Genomic DNA, 15,615 nt, shown 5'->3' on the forward strand with positions numbered 1-15,615 from the left:
CTTTCTTGAGCATTTATTATTTGTCTCTGGGGATGGAGAGAGGATGTCGTGACATTTAAATGATGTGCCTTAATTATACCTGTCGCTTCTCTGGTTAAAAAAAAACAATCAGTCACTTGTGCAACACTATACAATATTTTATTTCAATTAACAGGATTCAATGGGAGTGTTACAGTTACTGAGGAAGTCATCTGATCCCACAAACCACTTGGGTGACGACAGCAGATTTGAGCAGTAATAGCACCTATTTATGACCACAATATAATTTTATATAATATCTGATAGGTTGTTTAAAAGGTTATGGCTTTGAGATAAAAAAAACTATTGTAATGAAGAATCTATGCAAAATCCAGAAATAATATATTAGCAATAACATGCTAACACTTCACAATTACCTACGATAAGAGAAAAGAATGGACTATGATTTTGCCTATATCATATAGTAACCAGGTAAGAGCAACATGGTTCATTTTATTCAATTAGATATATTTTGTCGGGTATTTCTATACCTTTTTAACCAGAACGTGGGAAAAGATAGAGTTTTTGCTGAAATTGCAGTCGGTCAAATTCAAACCCAGAATCAAATATTCATAGGCTTTTCTTGAAATTATGAAATCATAAAATGAAACTTCATTGTGTATATTTATCAGAAATTCTTCCACAGAAATTCTTAAGACATTCAGATTATTTCATTTGCAGCTTGCTTCACCCATTTCCTTTTAAAATAAAACGTAAGCATGTCTGCTGTCTGTGAATATACTGGGTACACACTGAAGATGGTGCATAAACCATTTATGAGATCCAGTTCTTATAGCAGTGCAGACTAAAGTAGCTGGAATGATTCATAAAGTATGTCATAGATGAGGTTACACTATGTGCCATTTTCGTAATCTCTCAAAGTTGACAGGGACATGGCAAAAATATTTATTTCTCTCAACATATTGCGCAGTGTTTAAATAAAACACTTCACACTCACTAATTCCACTAATTAAACTAATGATTTAAAAGCCAGTTTGTCAAATAACTGCATCAATATTAGTGCAAAACAAGAGTGTGTATTTACATGATATACTCAAAATGTATATAAATCTTCACATGATATTCAAAAAAAGAGGATTGTGTTACAGTAGAGCGTATAAAACATTTTGGTTTGCATGTACCATGCAAATATAGGCTACAAAAACCATTGGCTTGGTAGATGTAAAAAAGTCAGTAATTACTTTAAAACTGTAAAGAATCACTTAGTAGTTATACAAACAAAACATGAACATTATTTTCACACTGTTTGAGCTAAGGTCCCTTTGTAAAAGGTAATGTGTTAATTAGTAACTGGCAATACCTTTGGCCACTGTTTTTACACAGGCAGTCCTATTCTGGTTTGAAAACATTATTTTGAACAAACGTAGCTCTGTAAAGAAAAATATGCGAAAAAGATCTGATGTAATTTGTCAAAAGGCCAATTACTGGGAAAGAATATCTGAAATGGGCTGCATGTGTAAACACAGCCATAGTTCATCAGGTTCAGCCTTTAGTAAATCACCAATGATCCCTTTGTGTCCAGTGAAAGTTAGAATCATGTTATACAACAGCAACGGATTGATTATTTAAAAATCAGTAGTGGATTCCCTTCCATTTTTCCCTGCTTCGTCCGCTGGGTGCACTGTGTAGTACCGGCTCTGACCACTCGGGGGAGCCCGGGGGCGCCGATTTAGATAGCGGCTGCTGCACCGTTCATGACTCATTGGGGGGAGATTTGAAAAAAATCTCCTGACAGTGCCTGGCTGTGTCCTCCGGGGAGTACACTGTGTAACCAATTGTGCGCGGGTCATTGAAGATCTCATAGTCGTTCCCCCCCTGAATTGAGAGGAATATAGATACAGCATTAGAACCTGCCTGCTCACACACAGGCTTGACTGCCTGACCTTTGCACCCTGCCACACTTTGATCTCTGTAAAATAAATGTCATCACATGTAAAGCTCGTGTAACACAGCCACATCCTTCTAAGCAGGCGTCAGCCGAACAGGTATTGGCAAAAGATATCGACCTCTGAACCTTCCCCAATACCCGAGCTACAGCACAACCCCCCATCATCACTATCGCAAGCACAGGGTCCTCTCCCCTGCACTTACCAACGATGTCTCGTTGCCAAAGAAGTAGATCGCCTCCAGGCCCTCCCCCTCCAGCACGTCCAGACAGAGCCTCTTGTCCCAGCCTTCAGGGAACACGTCAAAACTGATGAGACCGCCTGACGGGAGGCAAACAAGAGGGAAGAATTCTGGCCACTTCGGTTTACACGTTACAAATTAACATCATGTGACGACATGTCTCTTACACAAAGACCCCACTTGAACCAGCTCTCCTCGTGACCTGTGAGAGTTATCTGTTGAGCCAGTAGGGGTGATATTTCACCCATTAAAAGAGCAGTGTTTAAATATTTTTAAGACGGCACCTTAAACGGTCCCAAAACATTATCCCTACAATAAGGATGTAAAAATCCCCAACCACTGTTACATGACAGACTTATCTATGCAATGTGCACGGTCTGTGGATGGACTTCACGTAAGCCTGTGTGTCTTATAATGGGTGGTCATTCAGTATTTGGCAGAAGGCCATCAGGTCTTAGTGTGTGACTGCCATCAGCTGCTATTTACAGTAAACTCAGTTCAACACACAGTGGTGCCTGGCTCTTTTCTTCACTCTTCCCATTTCAGTTTACCCAGTCGGTAATGATTTCTGCCACATTTATTTTTGTCACTTAGTAATGAAACAAATCCATTTTCGTAACTGACAGACACTTCTGAATCTACGGAAGTTGGAAAATGTTTAACTACTAATACAATGACCAAGTAAAACGTCCCACACTGCCTTTGTGTTTACATTAGCATTTTACGGATACAAATAGAAAATACAGAAAAATTAATGAGCTGTGACTTGTGCATGAAAAGCTCTTAGCAAAGTCCCATCCCCCTGCCTTCAGATTCTACCACTTCATTCTCATACTGACACTGAGAAAGGAAACAGCTGGGGAGGCACAGCCAATCAGAGGTAGTATGGGCCACACACACCCACGTCTTCAGCCCATCCCCCACACAGTCCCTCCACATTACGTGCTCTACGTGCCAAGCAGATTGTCACAAGCGTCTATAGCTATAAACCGATATTCCCTCGCCACAAAGTCGAATGAGAGAATTTTTGCTCTTAATTTAAGGATTACTTAAGTGGTTGAGATTATGATTAAGGTTAGGGTAACCTTGTCCCCAACCGTTCTTTAAAGAAGCAGTGTTTTCCTTGTTCTAGTGCAGTGCCTAGACTGAGAGACGTACATTCAACTGTTCCACAACAACTTTACCACGTGGGATTGGGTGCCCAAGGCACATCGGTGAGTAGGTGTTGTGTCAGATGACTGGTTAGTAAACTAAACTGACTGGGCCAAGTTTGAGGAGTTGTTCCACCAGAACTTTGAAATAAACAGGGTTCATTGGTTTCTGCTGGTTGCTATGGAACTAGTCTGTTACAGGGCCCAATCATCATCATCATCATCATCATCATCATTAGGCTAATTACATCATTCAAATTCAATGAGGTCATATGGATAATTTAATCACCCACCATTCACCCATTCATATAGGAGAGACACACTGGGTTGGTGATTTGTCATGACATTTCATTATCCAATCACCTTGCTTATACGATCGCTAGGTGACTCATTTGTTGTCATTCTAAATAGTCAGGTCAAATGAAGACATCCCATCAGTTAACATGATGCTTTTTTCCAGAGTCTGCTGTAAATCAATCAGAGGGACTGGTGTTACACATCCACAAGTCACTGCATCTTGCACCAAGCAGGCAATAGCACTTTTAATAACTGACATTCAGAAAGTTATTTAATGGATAAGAAAATGTGTGCCACAACTATGAAAAACAAGTATTTTTAGTCTGGTGTATTCTACACTTTTTTTTAATATAGAGTACTACATTAAGGTTGTGAGTGCACAGAATGTAGATGGATTTACTTATTGTTTTGGTTGTGTTTCTTACTATTTTGTGCCTAATAGACTCCTACCCAAAAAGACTGAGTGCTGTAATAAAATGAAAAGGTGCTTCAACAAAGTATACAATTGAATTGTTCACGTTAAAGGTGGAAAAATTATCTTTGTCTCATTCTTTTACATCACAAGAGCCTGGCCTTTTAACAGGGGTGCGTAGGCTTTTTATATCCACTGTAAATGATGAGACAGGGAGGACATGGATTAGAGAAGATGTCACAACATGCTCAGATGGCAAACAACCACTCATCACTGGTTCGTTTGATCATGTTCTGGGGTGGCTGTGTAAACAGACCTGCAATGGGATAATCAGCTTCCATGTAACCAACCAGAGGGATTTCCAGGGATGTTACTGAGCTAGGGTGAGACAAGGCAGTTACTGAGCTAGGGTGAGACAAGGCAGTTACTGAGCTAGGGTGAGACAAGGCAGTTACTGAGGTCAGTACAGGCGCTGTTGCTGCTACAGGTAATGGGCTTTCCCAGCCCCATGAAGAAAACAGTAGTATCTTCAGCTGTCTGTGATTTCACAGGCCATTAAGTGAGCCTCACAGCTCAGTACACACAGAGCAAACAGCCAATCTGACTGACTGGGAAAAAAACATCTCTGAACCTCAGAGAGGAGAGCAGGGGGTGTACTGTTTTATCCCGTCACAATGTGGGGTGCAATGTGACCCGGGGAATATCTACGCACGGAAGATAGTCTTTGTGAATGGGCAGCAGGGAAAGGACGGCAAAGAAAAATGATGTTCAATGGAGATCCATTGTTGTACATTGGACATAAAAAGTCTACACACCCCTGTTAAAATGACAGGTTTTTGTGATTTGCCATGCTAATAGACTCCTACCCAAAAAGACTGAGTGCTGTAATAAAATCAAAAGGTGCTTCAACAAAGTATTAGTTTAAGGGTGTGCACACTTATGCATCCAGGCTATTGCATACATTTTATTTTACCCCCCTCAAAGATTTCAGTTAGTTTTTCAATTGAATTGTTCACGTTATAGGTCACATTAAAGGTGGAAAATGTTCTGACATGATTTATCTTTGTCTCATTCTTTTACATCACAAGAACCTGGCCTTTTAACAGGGGTGCGTAGGCTTTTTATATCCACTGTAAATGATGAGACAGGGAGGACATGGATTTGAGAAGATGTCACAACATGCTCAGATGACAACCACCAGAACCCTGTGACAGAGGTGACACTGACTCAACTCACGGGCCAGCTGGGCTTACCTCTGGTGAATCGTAAACCCTTCCCAGCAAACCTCTCCTGCAGGGCTGCAACAAACTTCTCACGAATTTTCTCTCTCTGCGTGAAAAGGAGAAATAATGGGGGTTTTTTTGGGACTAAGAGTGAAGCTTCTCTACATCTCCCATCAGGCCACTACAAACTCCTGAACGTGTGGCTGTGAAAATGAACTGATCGGTCTGCTCAGCCACGCTGAAACCTGTCCGCTACTGTGCAATACCTTGTCGATTTCGGAGAATTCGATACGTTCCTCAAGTGTGCAGCTCCGGCCAATTGGGGAGATGTTCAGCATTCCGTTACGGAATTCAATAAAGGTGCCTCTGAAGGGAACATAAAGTATTGATCTGTAAGAGACTCGAACATGGCTTTGTATGTAACAAACTCATATTCCATTGTGACAATAGCTTTGTTTATCAAACAATGTATTTCAAACCCAACACAGATTACTCAATATACTTGTCTGAGGGCTGGATTCAATCAAACCTACATTGCAGTATTTGGCTCAGTAGCTCTTTTCCCCCCATTTATGCTGATTGCTCTGTAAGCACCAATAGCTTCTATCAGACTGACCCCTCTCACATGTTGTCATTTGCTATCTAGAATTCCAAGTGTCTGGGCATGAGGTGACCATTGTAACTGAAGCCGCTGTGTAAACAGTGGCATCACTTGTTAAACAGCCCTGGTCTCTTTAGCAGGGGCTCGCCTTTTCTTGGGCAGCTTGATCAGCCCCATGTAGCTGAGACAGAAGTTAATTAGGTCCTGCAGCAGTTCTTCTCCTAACTGGTTCTGAATTGCCTGTTGAAGAGAGGATATTCTTCAAATACATGAACTGACATTTCTCATCGACACAGTACAGTTCTCTTCGAGGCGTTTTACATTCTATTCTTTGCGGAGTGCAGTGTGCTAGTTTTAAAAAAAATAATTTCTAATTTTTACATGAAATCAGTATTAAACAGCTTGTTAGAATCCAGCATAGCTTGGATCTGTTACCTGCTCATCACCTGGAATGCCCCCTCACCACACAAGCCCTCATCTCAGACAAACCCACCTGTTTGGACAGGAGCTTCCCGTCCTTGTACTGCACCGTGCCATTCTCAGCAAACACATAGTCAAACTTCTGTATCACTAAAGGGGGGAAAGGAAGGAAAAGTGTGTCACTGGAAGAAAAACAGAGAACACTCATCGTCACCAGACAACACGAGCTGCCCGAACGTAACCTCAGAACACATCTCGCCCGGCTAAAGCGCTGGCTTTTGGGATTTCTGCTCATAGCAGATTAATGAAGCGCAGCAAGTTCAGCCAGGGAACCTGAGTGGGCATTGGCTCAGCGGTGCATCAGCTGGGATCGCTCCAAACACAGTCTCCAGATTTCCTAATCTAATATGGTGTTCTACTTAAGTCGATCAGAGCACTCAGTCAGTCCGCCGCGCAGCTGATCGCCCTAGCGGGCAAGTTGCAAAGCTCACAAACCCCCTCAGCCTCCGTGTGTTTGGTTTGGTTTCCTTCTGCAGCGGGATTGGTTTTAGTAGTACTGCATAGAGGATCATGCGATGACTCTGAGTTACCCCAAAGGGACAGAGTCTAACGCCACGACACTGTATGCATATTTCTGTGTATTGTTCCTCTAATAAATTGTTAAACAGGGGGGGGGGGCGTTTCCTCTCTGAAGTGCCTATGTAACATGACTTGGAACAGCTCAGTCTCTGTCCTATCCATGCACTCACCATACGCTAACGATCTGTGCTCTCAGAGTTTTAAGGTACAGAGGATCTCTAGAAAACCTGGGGATGATGAGAAAAAACGGACGACGCAAAGGGACGGTTTACGGAACACAAGCTCAACTAAACCCTCTTATATTTCCTCTCGTAATTGTTTCACATTGTCGCTTTTACATGGTTGCTGCGGTTGAGTGACGTGTCAGTGCATTGGTGGCCTGTTGGGGATGCCGTGTGTGAACTCTGTTGCATTGGTGGCCTGTTTGAGATGCCGTGTGTGAACTCTGTTGCATTGGTGGCCTGTTTGAGATGCCGTGTGTGAACTCTGTTGCATTGGTGGCCTGTTTGAGATGCCGTGTGTGAACTCTATTGCATTGGTGGCCTGTTTGAGATGCCGTGTGTGAACTCTGTTGCATTGGTGGCCTGTTTGAGATGCCGTGTGTGAACTCTGTTGCATTGGTGGCCTGTTTGAGATGCCGTGTGTGAACTCTGTTGCATTGGTGGACTGTTTGAGATGCCGTGTGTGAACTCTGTTGCATTGGTGGCCTGTTTGAGATGCCGTGTGTGAACTCTGTTGCATTGGTGGCCTGTTTGAGATGCCGTGTGTGAACTCTGTTGCATTGGTGGCCTGTTTGAGATGCCGTGTATGAACTCTGTTGGAGGTTTTTCAGAGTCTCTGATCGCTCAAAGGAAAGTAACAAACGAGCAAACACTTCTGGAGTCTGAGTCCGTGTGTGACCAGCAGAGCAGCGTGGGTTTTCACATAGCTGCTTTCCATCTTCAATCCAAATCTGGTATTCATGCCCTAATGTCAAATGTGAGCAACATGGAACCCTCCCAAACTTCCAAATGTCCTTATTTGATGTCCCTAAAATAACTGTATGACGGTGAAAGCAAGATCCTTTTTGGGGTTTATACCAAGCACAGTGAAACAAAAGTGATGATGTACCAGGAATGTACCAGGAATGCACCAGGAATGCTCACCTTCATCCCCCTCCCCCAGCTGCTCTGCGATCTTGGAGTAGTCTGATCCACCCACGATGCCGATCTTCACTTTCCTCCGTAGACACTGAAAGAACGAGTCCAGCTCTGGGTCGATTTTCTTCAGGGCGGAAACACACACACAGCCTTCCAGTCAGTGTTGGTTATCAGGGTTTCCAACACAATGGTTTTCTACCCTGCCCTTTCTTCATCCCAAAATCTACATAACTAATGGGGTTTCACACATACTTGTCAGCTAGCAGCGGAGACAATCCTCAAAATCCAGGTCAGCCAGGTGCTAAATAGGACCTCCTTTGAGACCAACCAGTTATACCACTGTAGTAACCTGAGGGCCCCTCCCCAGATGTTTCCCTTTTGTCAAACCCTAAAATGTTACAGGACCGGGGAGATGTTTGGGAAATCTTTTTGAATGTAAATTAAAACATTTATTTAGGGACATAATGTAAACTGTGACAAGACATGCATTTAAAGTACACCTGAGAACACAGCATGATACCGATTCTTTTGTGAACATTGCCCCTCCCTCCAAGTACTGCAGTATCGAAAGCAAAGCAAAGTAACATGTCAAAGTAGCATGTCAAAGTAACATGCAAAGTAACATGTCCTACATGGCCTGTGGGCATTATAAATCTAAGAGCTAATAGTTCCAACAGTCAAAACTTGAACCAAACGTGTAGGAGTAAAATAGAAAACTTTCTGCGTGTGCCAACCACTAAATAAATCAGTGTAACCACAGTTCTATGAAACAAGCAACACTGCAATTCATAGAACTTTTACACAAGGGCTATGCTGCATATCTACAGGCATTCTGCCATGGACCTGCACTGGTCCATGAACCTGGGTTTGAGAAAGGCTGATCTAGAGTCTACCTCCTTAACCATCTAAAGAGTCTATTAACCACCTCCTTAACCACCTGAAGTCTATTAACCACCTCCTTATAACCACCTAAAGAGTCTATTAACCACCTCCTTAACCACCTGAAGTCTATTAACCTCCTCCTTATAACCACCTAAAGAGTCTATTAACCACCTCCTTATAACCACCTGAAGAGTCTATGAACCACATCCTTATAACCACCTGAAGAGTCTATGAACCACCTGAAGAGTCTATTAATCTCCTCCTTATAACCACCTGAAGAGTCTATGAACCACCTCCTTATAACCACCTGAAGGATCTATGAACCACCTCCTTATAACCACCCGAAGAGTCTATTAACCACCTCCTTATAACCACCTGAAGAGTATGTTAACCACCTCCTTATAACCACTTGAAGAGTCTATGAACCACCTCCTTATAACCACTTGAAGAGGCTATGAACCACTTCCTTATAACCACCTGAAGAGTCTATGAACCACCTCCTTATAACCACCTGAAGAGTCTATTAACCATCTCCTTATAACCACCTGAAGAGTCTATGAACCACCTCCTTATAATCACCTGAAGAGTCTATTAACCATCTCCTTATAACCACCTGAAGAGTCTATGAACCACCTCCTTATAATCACCTGAATAGTCTATGAACCACCTCCTTATAACCACCTGAAGAGTCTATGAACCACCTCCTTATAACCACCTGAATAGTCTATTAACCACCTCCCTATACTCAAAATAACAAATTAACCATCCCACACAAGCAGGTTCAAATCCCATTATTTCCTGACAAAAAAGCCATTGACCATAGTATGATTTCCCCTAGAGTCCCATTTTAGAGCGTATTGGGCTGTTACATTTCTGTAATCATCTTTGTTTTCAATTAATTGTTTAATCATTCAAGGGGGCAATCTTGTTGCTACATACATTTTGAAGCTTTACCTTTATTATATCCATTGATTCGTGAAGAATATAACTTATAAATTAGATTAATTTAACCATAGAAGCAGGCAATTCAAATGAATTGGATATCTTGGACAAGCCTAATCATTGACCCAGAACATGTGCTTTAGAGTTTGACCAACAGCACCATGCTACATTATATTAAACACGTTTCATACAAATAGGTAACAGTATCCTTCGGTCATGACTCGAGTTCTTGGATGAAGGACATGACGGTCCTTCAGTGAAATACAAGCTCCAGGACAAACAAACTTCTCAGTTTATGTCAGAATAGGAGTGAATGGACAGCTGCATTTGAGAAAACTGCAGAAAGGCCACAGCCACTTCCACTCCTTGGACAGGGGTTTGTAAACTTCTTGGTCACGTCATTTGTTACATTAATATTTTGATGTTTAAAATGACTTGTGACTCCACCATGTAATATAAAAATATGTTTATAGGAGGTGTGGCATCTGAGAGTATGAGATCTGGTAAAACTGATTTTGAATAATATTTCCAACTGAAATAATTATGGTCTGAAAAGCATCAGAATGCATAACAAAGGTTTAAAAAGTTTATGAAAACATCAAGAAAGTTAATCTGGCAATACGTCTGTGTACAAAAGAACATAATCTTTGATTATATTGTTTTTGTTCTTCGCCCCACAATTTGAGTGGATTTATTGCCTGCAAAGGTCAGATGATACTTTAGTGTCCTTCAAACTCTGTTCTAAGTGGATGTGAGAGAAACAGTAGACACATTTGTGTTACTGAGAATCTTATAGAAATGGGAAGATACTATTTAATATCTTCCTTTAGCACATTGCTCTGGTTAATCATGTAACTCTGATTCTACGAAGCATGCATACATTTGTTTCCTCTATAGTTTATTTTGCGACCCCATTTTCAAATCAGAGGACTCTATCTGGGGTTGTGACTTCTGGCTGCTTCAGGACATGGATTGCACAATACTTGAACTCAAACAACTTGCAAGGACAGCCCAATGTGGTGTCAGTAGTAAACCATGAGGAGGTATGCTCTATTGCCGATATGCTTGAGGCTAAGGTTTGTTCTAGAGTACAACAAGGTGCCTGGATACAACCCTTAGCAGTGTTATATTGTGCATATACCACCAACCCATTAAGTGCTTTATTATTATTATACATTTGTTATAAACAGAAAAAACATGTGCTTTTTGTCTGCATTATGTTTTGTCCGCATGCCTGCAGTATACAATCTCATATAATACATCTATCTGCCACCAGCATTTATTCAAGGTTCAAACCACCCTGTTTATAATTGGTGTTAGCCTACATTAGCAGAAGTTATATGGGGCATTTCAGGACAGCAGGCACTAAGTAACACTGGGCACCAAAGTAGCAACTTAACTCAAATTAGAAACCACTTAGAAGGGTTTAAATCAAAGTCCTAATGTTTGATTACTCTATGTACAAGGCTAGGACGTTTTGCTTAAATCATTATATTATTTGATGTTGTATTAACAAATATGTATTGATTACTTACAAGCCTCCGATTTGGAACCTATAGGCTCATTGTACTTCAAAACAAATGACTTGTAAATATTTAACTTCAGACACTATCTGTTAAATAGTAAACAACTGATACATCCCAGAAATGTATAAACATGGTGTAATAGTAGTTGAGATATGTATGTTGTTTTTATACACATATTGTGATTCTAACTAAAATAATCATAAATAAGTATAAGCCTGAAAGCGTGGCTTTGCGCCCTGGTCACCATAACATTACCACTGTTACCGCAGATAAGACATAAACATCATGGCAACACATGGCCAATTTTCAATGAGTTGACAAATTGAACACACACACACACACACGTATTTGTATATGCATATATATAAATATATGATAATATAATAATGAATACAAAGATGTACCTCTCTTGGTGGAGTAAGAGTGCCGTCCACGTCAAATAAACACAAAATATTTCTATTTGAAGGCCCCTTCGATTCATCCATTTCTTCTTTTGCAATAATATCATAAATTAAGTGTAGCCTAAGTAACGTTGTGCATAAGAATAATTTTAAAAAGACTGATCTTGCCTCGAGTTAAACGCAAAAGGCTACCGTAGGCTACCGGCTACAGTAGCCAATACTGTAAAATAAATAAGCTACTACAAACTAATAGTTGGATAAATATTCATTCCATAAGTGTAGCAACTGCAGACCATGTTGATCCTAGTTGATCTATAGTCTGAACACTAAGTCTGCCACGGGTTCCGATCGAATTTCAGCCTTTATTTTGCAACACTGGGGTTGTCTCAAACGAATCACCTCACCACCTTCCTCCTCCGTCCTCTGTTGTCTCCTTTTTCAAATGCGAAGTGAAAATCTAGGGAGAAGCAAGGCGAGAAGAGCGCACGTAGACCAAAATGTGTTTTTCTTAAATGAGACTCCTACTCCCGCCTTCTCCAGTTACACGTCATCAAGAGATGACGTGAACATTAGTGGATCGCAATTAAGTTGAGTAATGTCATCAAAATCAATTATGTTAAATATGTTCAACGTTGAAGTTATTTGTTCAATACATTTCTAATGATAAAACAAAAAGATACTTGCGGAGGGGAAAAAATCCTAAGAACGTAAGAGGTTTCCTAAAGGGTGTGGATGTTTTAAAAAGTCTTCCGCGGTAGGATAAGAGTACCTACACATTGTTGAGAGGGAGGTACGTTTATAGTTGGCCTATCCTCTAAGGTAAGGATATAGTTGGCCTATCCTCTAAGATTTGGAGTGGACAACCTTTCGCCAGCTTACTAACGAATTCAATCACAGCAATAGGATAAGTATGATGTGTTGCACTTTTGATTTAAAGGACCAGATAGCAGTTGAGTCAATAACATTTCGACAACCCAGCAATTGTATTGGGAAACAGCTATTTTGTATTTCACGAGCATACAATTATCGTGAAATATACACCTTGAAGGACTGCCTTTCATGAGTTCAAAGATACAGTTTAACCAAAGGTTTGCTTACTTTGACTTTGAGTGAAAACAGCTGATATGGGTTCTTGCAAAAAAAAAAATTAACAGCCCAACAATGGATGTATCAATTAAAGAATGGCAGTTTATTTTGCGGTGTAAAGCTATGACGGATAGAAGACGCGCATGGGACTCTGGGTATGCTTAATGTGAAAGATTATCTATACATTTGTCTGATCACTATCATTACACTTTGTCCGCAAGAGGGCAGGCTAAAACAACACAAGCCGTTGCCCTACTCAGGTGAAATGGCATAGTGCAAACTTGAAAAATGCTTTACATCCAGACCAATCAGAGCAATGTCACTTCAACACAAACTGCGCTGTTACTTTCAAGACCGTTCAGTTGTGCTGCAAGCTTGCTGTCCCATAACAGCGTTAAATAGTATTGTTCGGTCAACAAGGAACATCAGAATCAGCTTTATTCTGCAGGTTTGTGTACATATGAGAGGAATTTGACTCTGGGGGGAATGTGCTGTGGGAAATGCTGTAGATAATATTATTATTATTATTGGTTGGTATAGTGAGCCAGAAAAGCCAATGCCTATTCTGCCAGGAATTTCTCACAATTTACTTATTGGCTAACCAAGGCCATATGTGACATATTGTTCCACCAAACTTTCTGCAGAAACATCAGAGAATTTGATTATTTTCAGCCCAGCGTAGGAGGCCTTCACAGAACTGCCTGGAACTACATCCCCCATGTAATGATTTTGTTGCCAGAGAACAAATGTTGGAGGAGGTTATAGTCAATAGTGTTCTGGAGGCTTGCAGGGCACCATGTCTGCTTGCTCCTGTTACCTGTCATCCCTACCCGCTTTCACTTCCTGTCAGGTTTATTTCATCACCCAAACTCGAATATGAGATTTTTTCTTATTCTTTCAGTAGTCCCCCAACGTTAATAATACAAACCACCAATTAAAGCATCCATTTAATATACAGTGGGGAGTATTTGATACACTGCCGATTTTGCAGGTTTTCCCACTTACAAAGCATGTAGAAGTCTGTAATTTTTTATGCAGAAAGTCACATTGTATGATTTTTAAGTAATTCATTTGCATTTTATTGCCTGACATAAGTATTTGATACATCAGAAAAGCAGAACTTTGCAATTACAGAGATCATACGTTTCCTGTAGTTTTTGACCGGGTTTGCACACACTGCAGAAGGGATTTTGGCCCACTCCTCCATACAGACTTTCTCCAGATCCTTCAGATTTCGGGACTGTCGCTGGGCAATACAGACTTTCAGCTCCCTTCAAAGATTTTCTATTGGGTTCAGGTCTGGAGACGGTCTAGGCCACTCCAGGACCTTGAGATGCTTCTTACGGAGCCACTCGTTAGTTGCCCTGGCTGTGTGTTTCGGGTCGTTGTCATGCTGGAAGAACCATCCACGACCCATCTGCAATGCTCTTACTGAGGGAAGGAGGTTGTTGGCCAAGATCTTGCGATACATGGCCCCATCCATCCTCCCCTCAATACGGTGCAGTCGTCCTGTCCCCTTTGCAGAAACGCATCCCCAAAGAATGATGTTTCCACCTCCATGCTTCACGGTTGGGATGGTGTTCTTGGGGTTGTTCTCATCCTTCTTCTTCCTCCAAACAGGGCGAGTGGAGTTTAGATTAAAAAACTATATTTTTGTCTCATCAGACCACATGACCTCCCATTCCTCCTCTGGATCATCCAGATGGTCATTGGCAAACTTCAGACAGGCCTGGACATGCGCTGGCTTGAGCAGGGGGGACCTTGCGTGTGCTGCAGGATTTTAATCCATGACGGCGTAGTGTGTTACTAATGGTTTTCTTTGAGACTGTGGTCCCAGCTCTCTTCAGGTCATTGACCAGGTCCTGCCGTGTAGTTCTGGGCTGATCCCTCATGTTCCTCATGATCATTGATGCCCTACAAGGTGAGATCTTGCATGGAGCCCCAGACCAAGGGAGACTGACCGTCATCTTGAACTTCTTCCATTTTCTAATAATTGCACCAACAGTTGTTGCCTTCTCAACAAGCTGCTTGCCTATTGTCCTGTAGCCCATCCCAGCCTTGTGCAGGTCTACAGTTTTATCCCTGATGTCCTTACACAGCTCTCTGGTCTTGGCCATTGTGGAGAGGTTGGAGTCTGTTTGATTGAGTGTGTGGACAGGTGTCTTTTATATAGGTAACGAGTTCAAACAGGTGCAGTTAATACAGGTAATGAGTGGGGAACAGGAGGGCTTCTTAAAGAAAAACGAACATGTCTGTGAGAGCCGGAATTCATACTGGTTGGTAGGTGATCAAATACTTATGTCATGCAATACAATGCAAATTAATTATTTATAAATCCTACAATGTGATTTTCTGGATTATTGTTTTACATTCCGTCTCTCACAGTTGAAATGTACCTATGATAAAAAGTACAGACCTCTACATGCTTTGTAAGTAGGAAAACCTGCAAAATCGGCAGTTTATCAAATACTTGTTCTCCCCACTGTATGATTTCACAGAAAGGTTGCTGGTTGTAACAGTTCTCTGTCCGTCCCACTTAATCAATCAATCAAATTGTATTTATAAAGCCCTTTTACATCAGCAATTGTCACAAAGTGCTTTTACTAAACACCTGGCCTTAAACCCCAAGGAGCAAATAACAGTAGTGTTGAATTTCAGTGGCTAGGTAAAACTCCTTAAGAAGGATGACATTTAGGAAGAAACCTTGAGAGGACCCAGGCTCAGAGGGGTGACCAGTGCTCTTCTGGCTTTGCCGGGTGAACTTATTAAGAGTACAAATTGTAATAATTA

General features: G+C 41.3%; 1 protein-coding gene across 1 annotated transcript; it reads right to left on the reverse strand.

Moving 5' to 3' along the window:
• Window positions 1–122: 122 nt before the first annotated feature.
• On the reverse strand, window positions 123–12,346 carry LOC105025780 (phosphomannomutase 1). Its single transcript, XM_010896736.4, has 8 exons — window positions 11,743–12,346; window positions 7,995–8,112; window positions 6,344–6,420; window positions 5,999–6,090; window positions 5,516–5,615; window positions 5,280–5,355; window positions 2,131–2,246; window positions 123–1,854 (listed from the first exon to the last, which is right to left on the reverse strand). The coding sequence occupies exons 1-8, from the start codon at window positions 11,821–11,823 to the stop codon at window positions 1,732–1,734; spliced, it is 783 nt and encodes a 260-aa protein (XP_010895038.1). The 5' UTR covers window positions 11,824–12,346; the 3' UTR covers window positions 123–1,731.
• Window positions 12,347–15,615: the final 3,269 nt, after the last annotated feature.

The sequence above is a fragment of the Esox lucius genome, chromosome 11, assembly GCF_011004845.1.
Source record: "Esox lucius isolate fEsoLuc1 chromosome 11, fEsoLuc1.pri, whole genome shotgun sequence".
NCBI classification, from domain to species: Eukaryota; Metazoa; Chordata; class Actinopteri; order Esociformes; family Esocidae; genus Esox; species Esox lucius.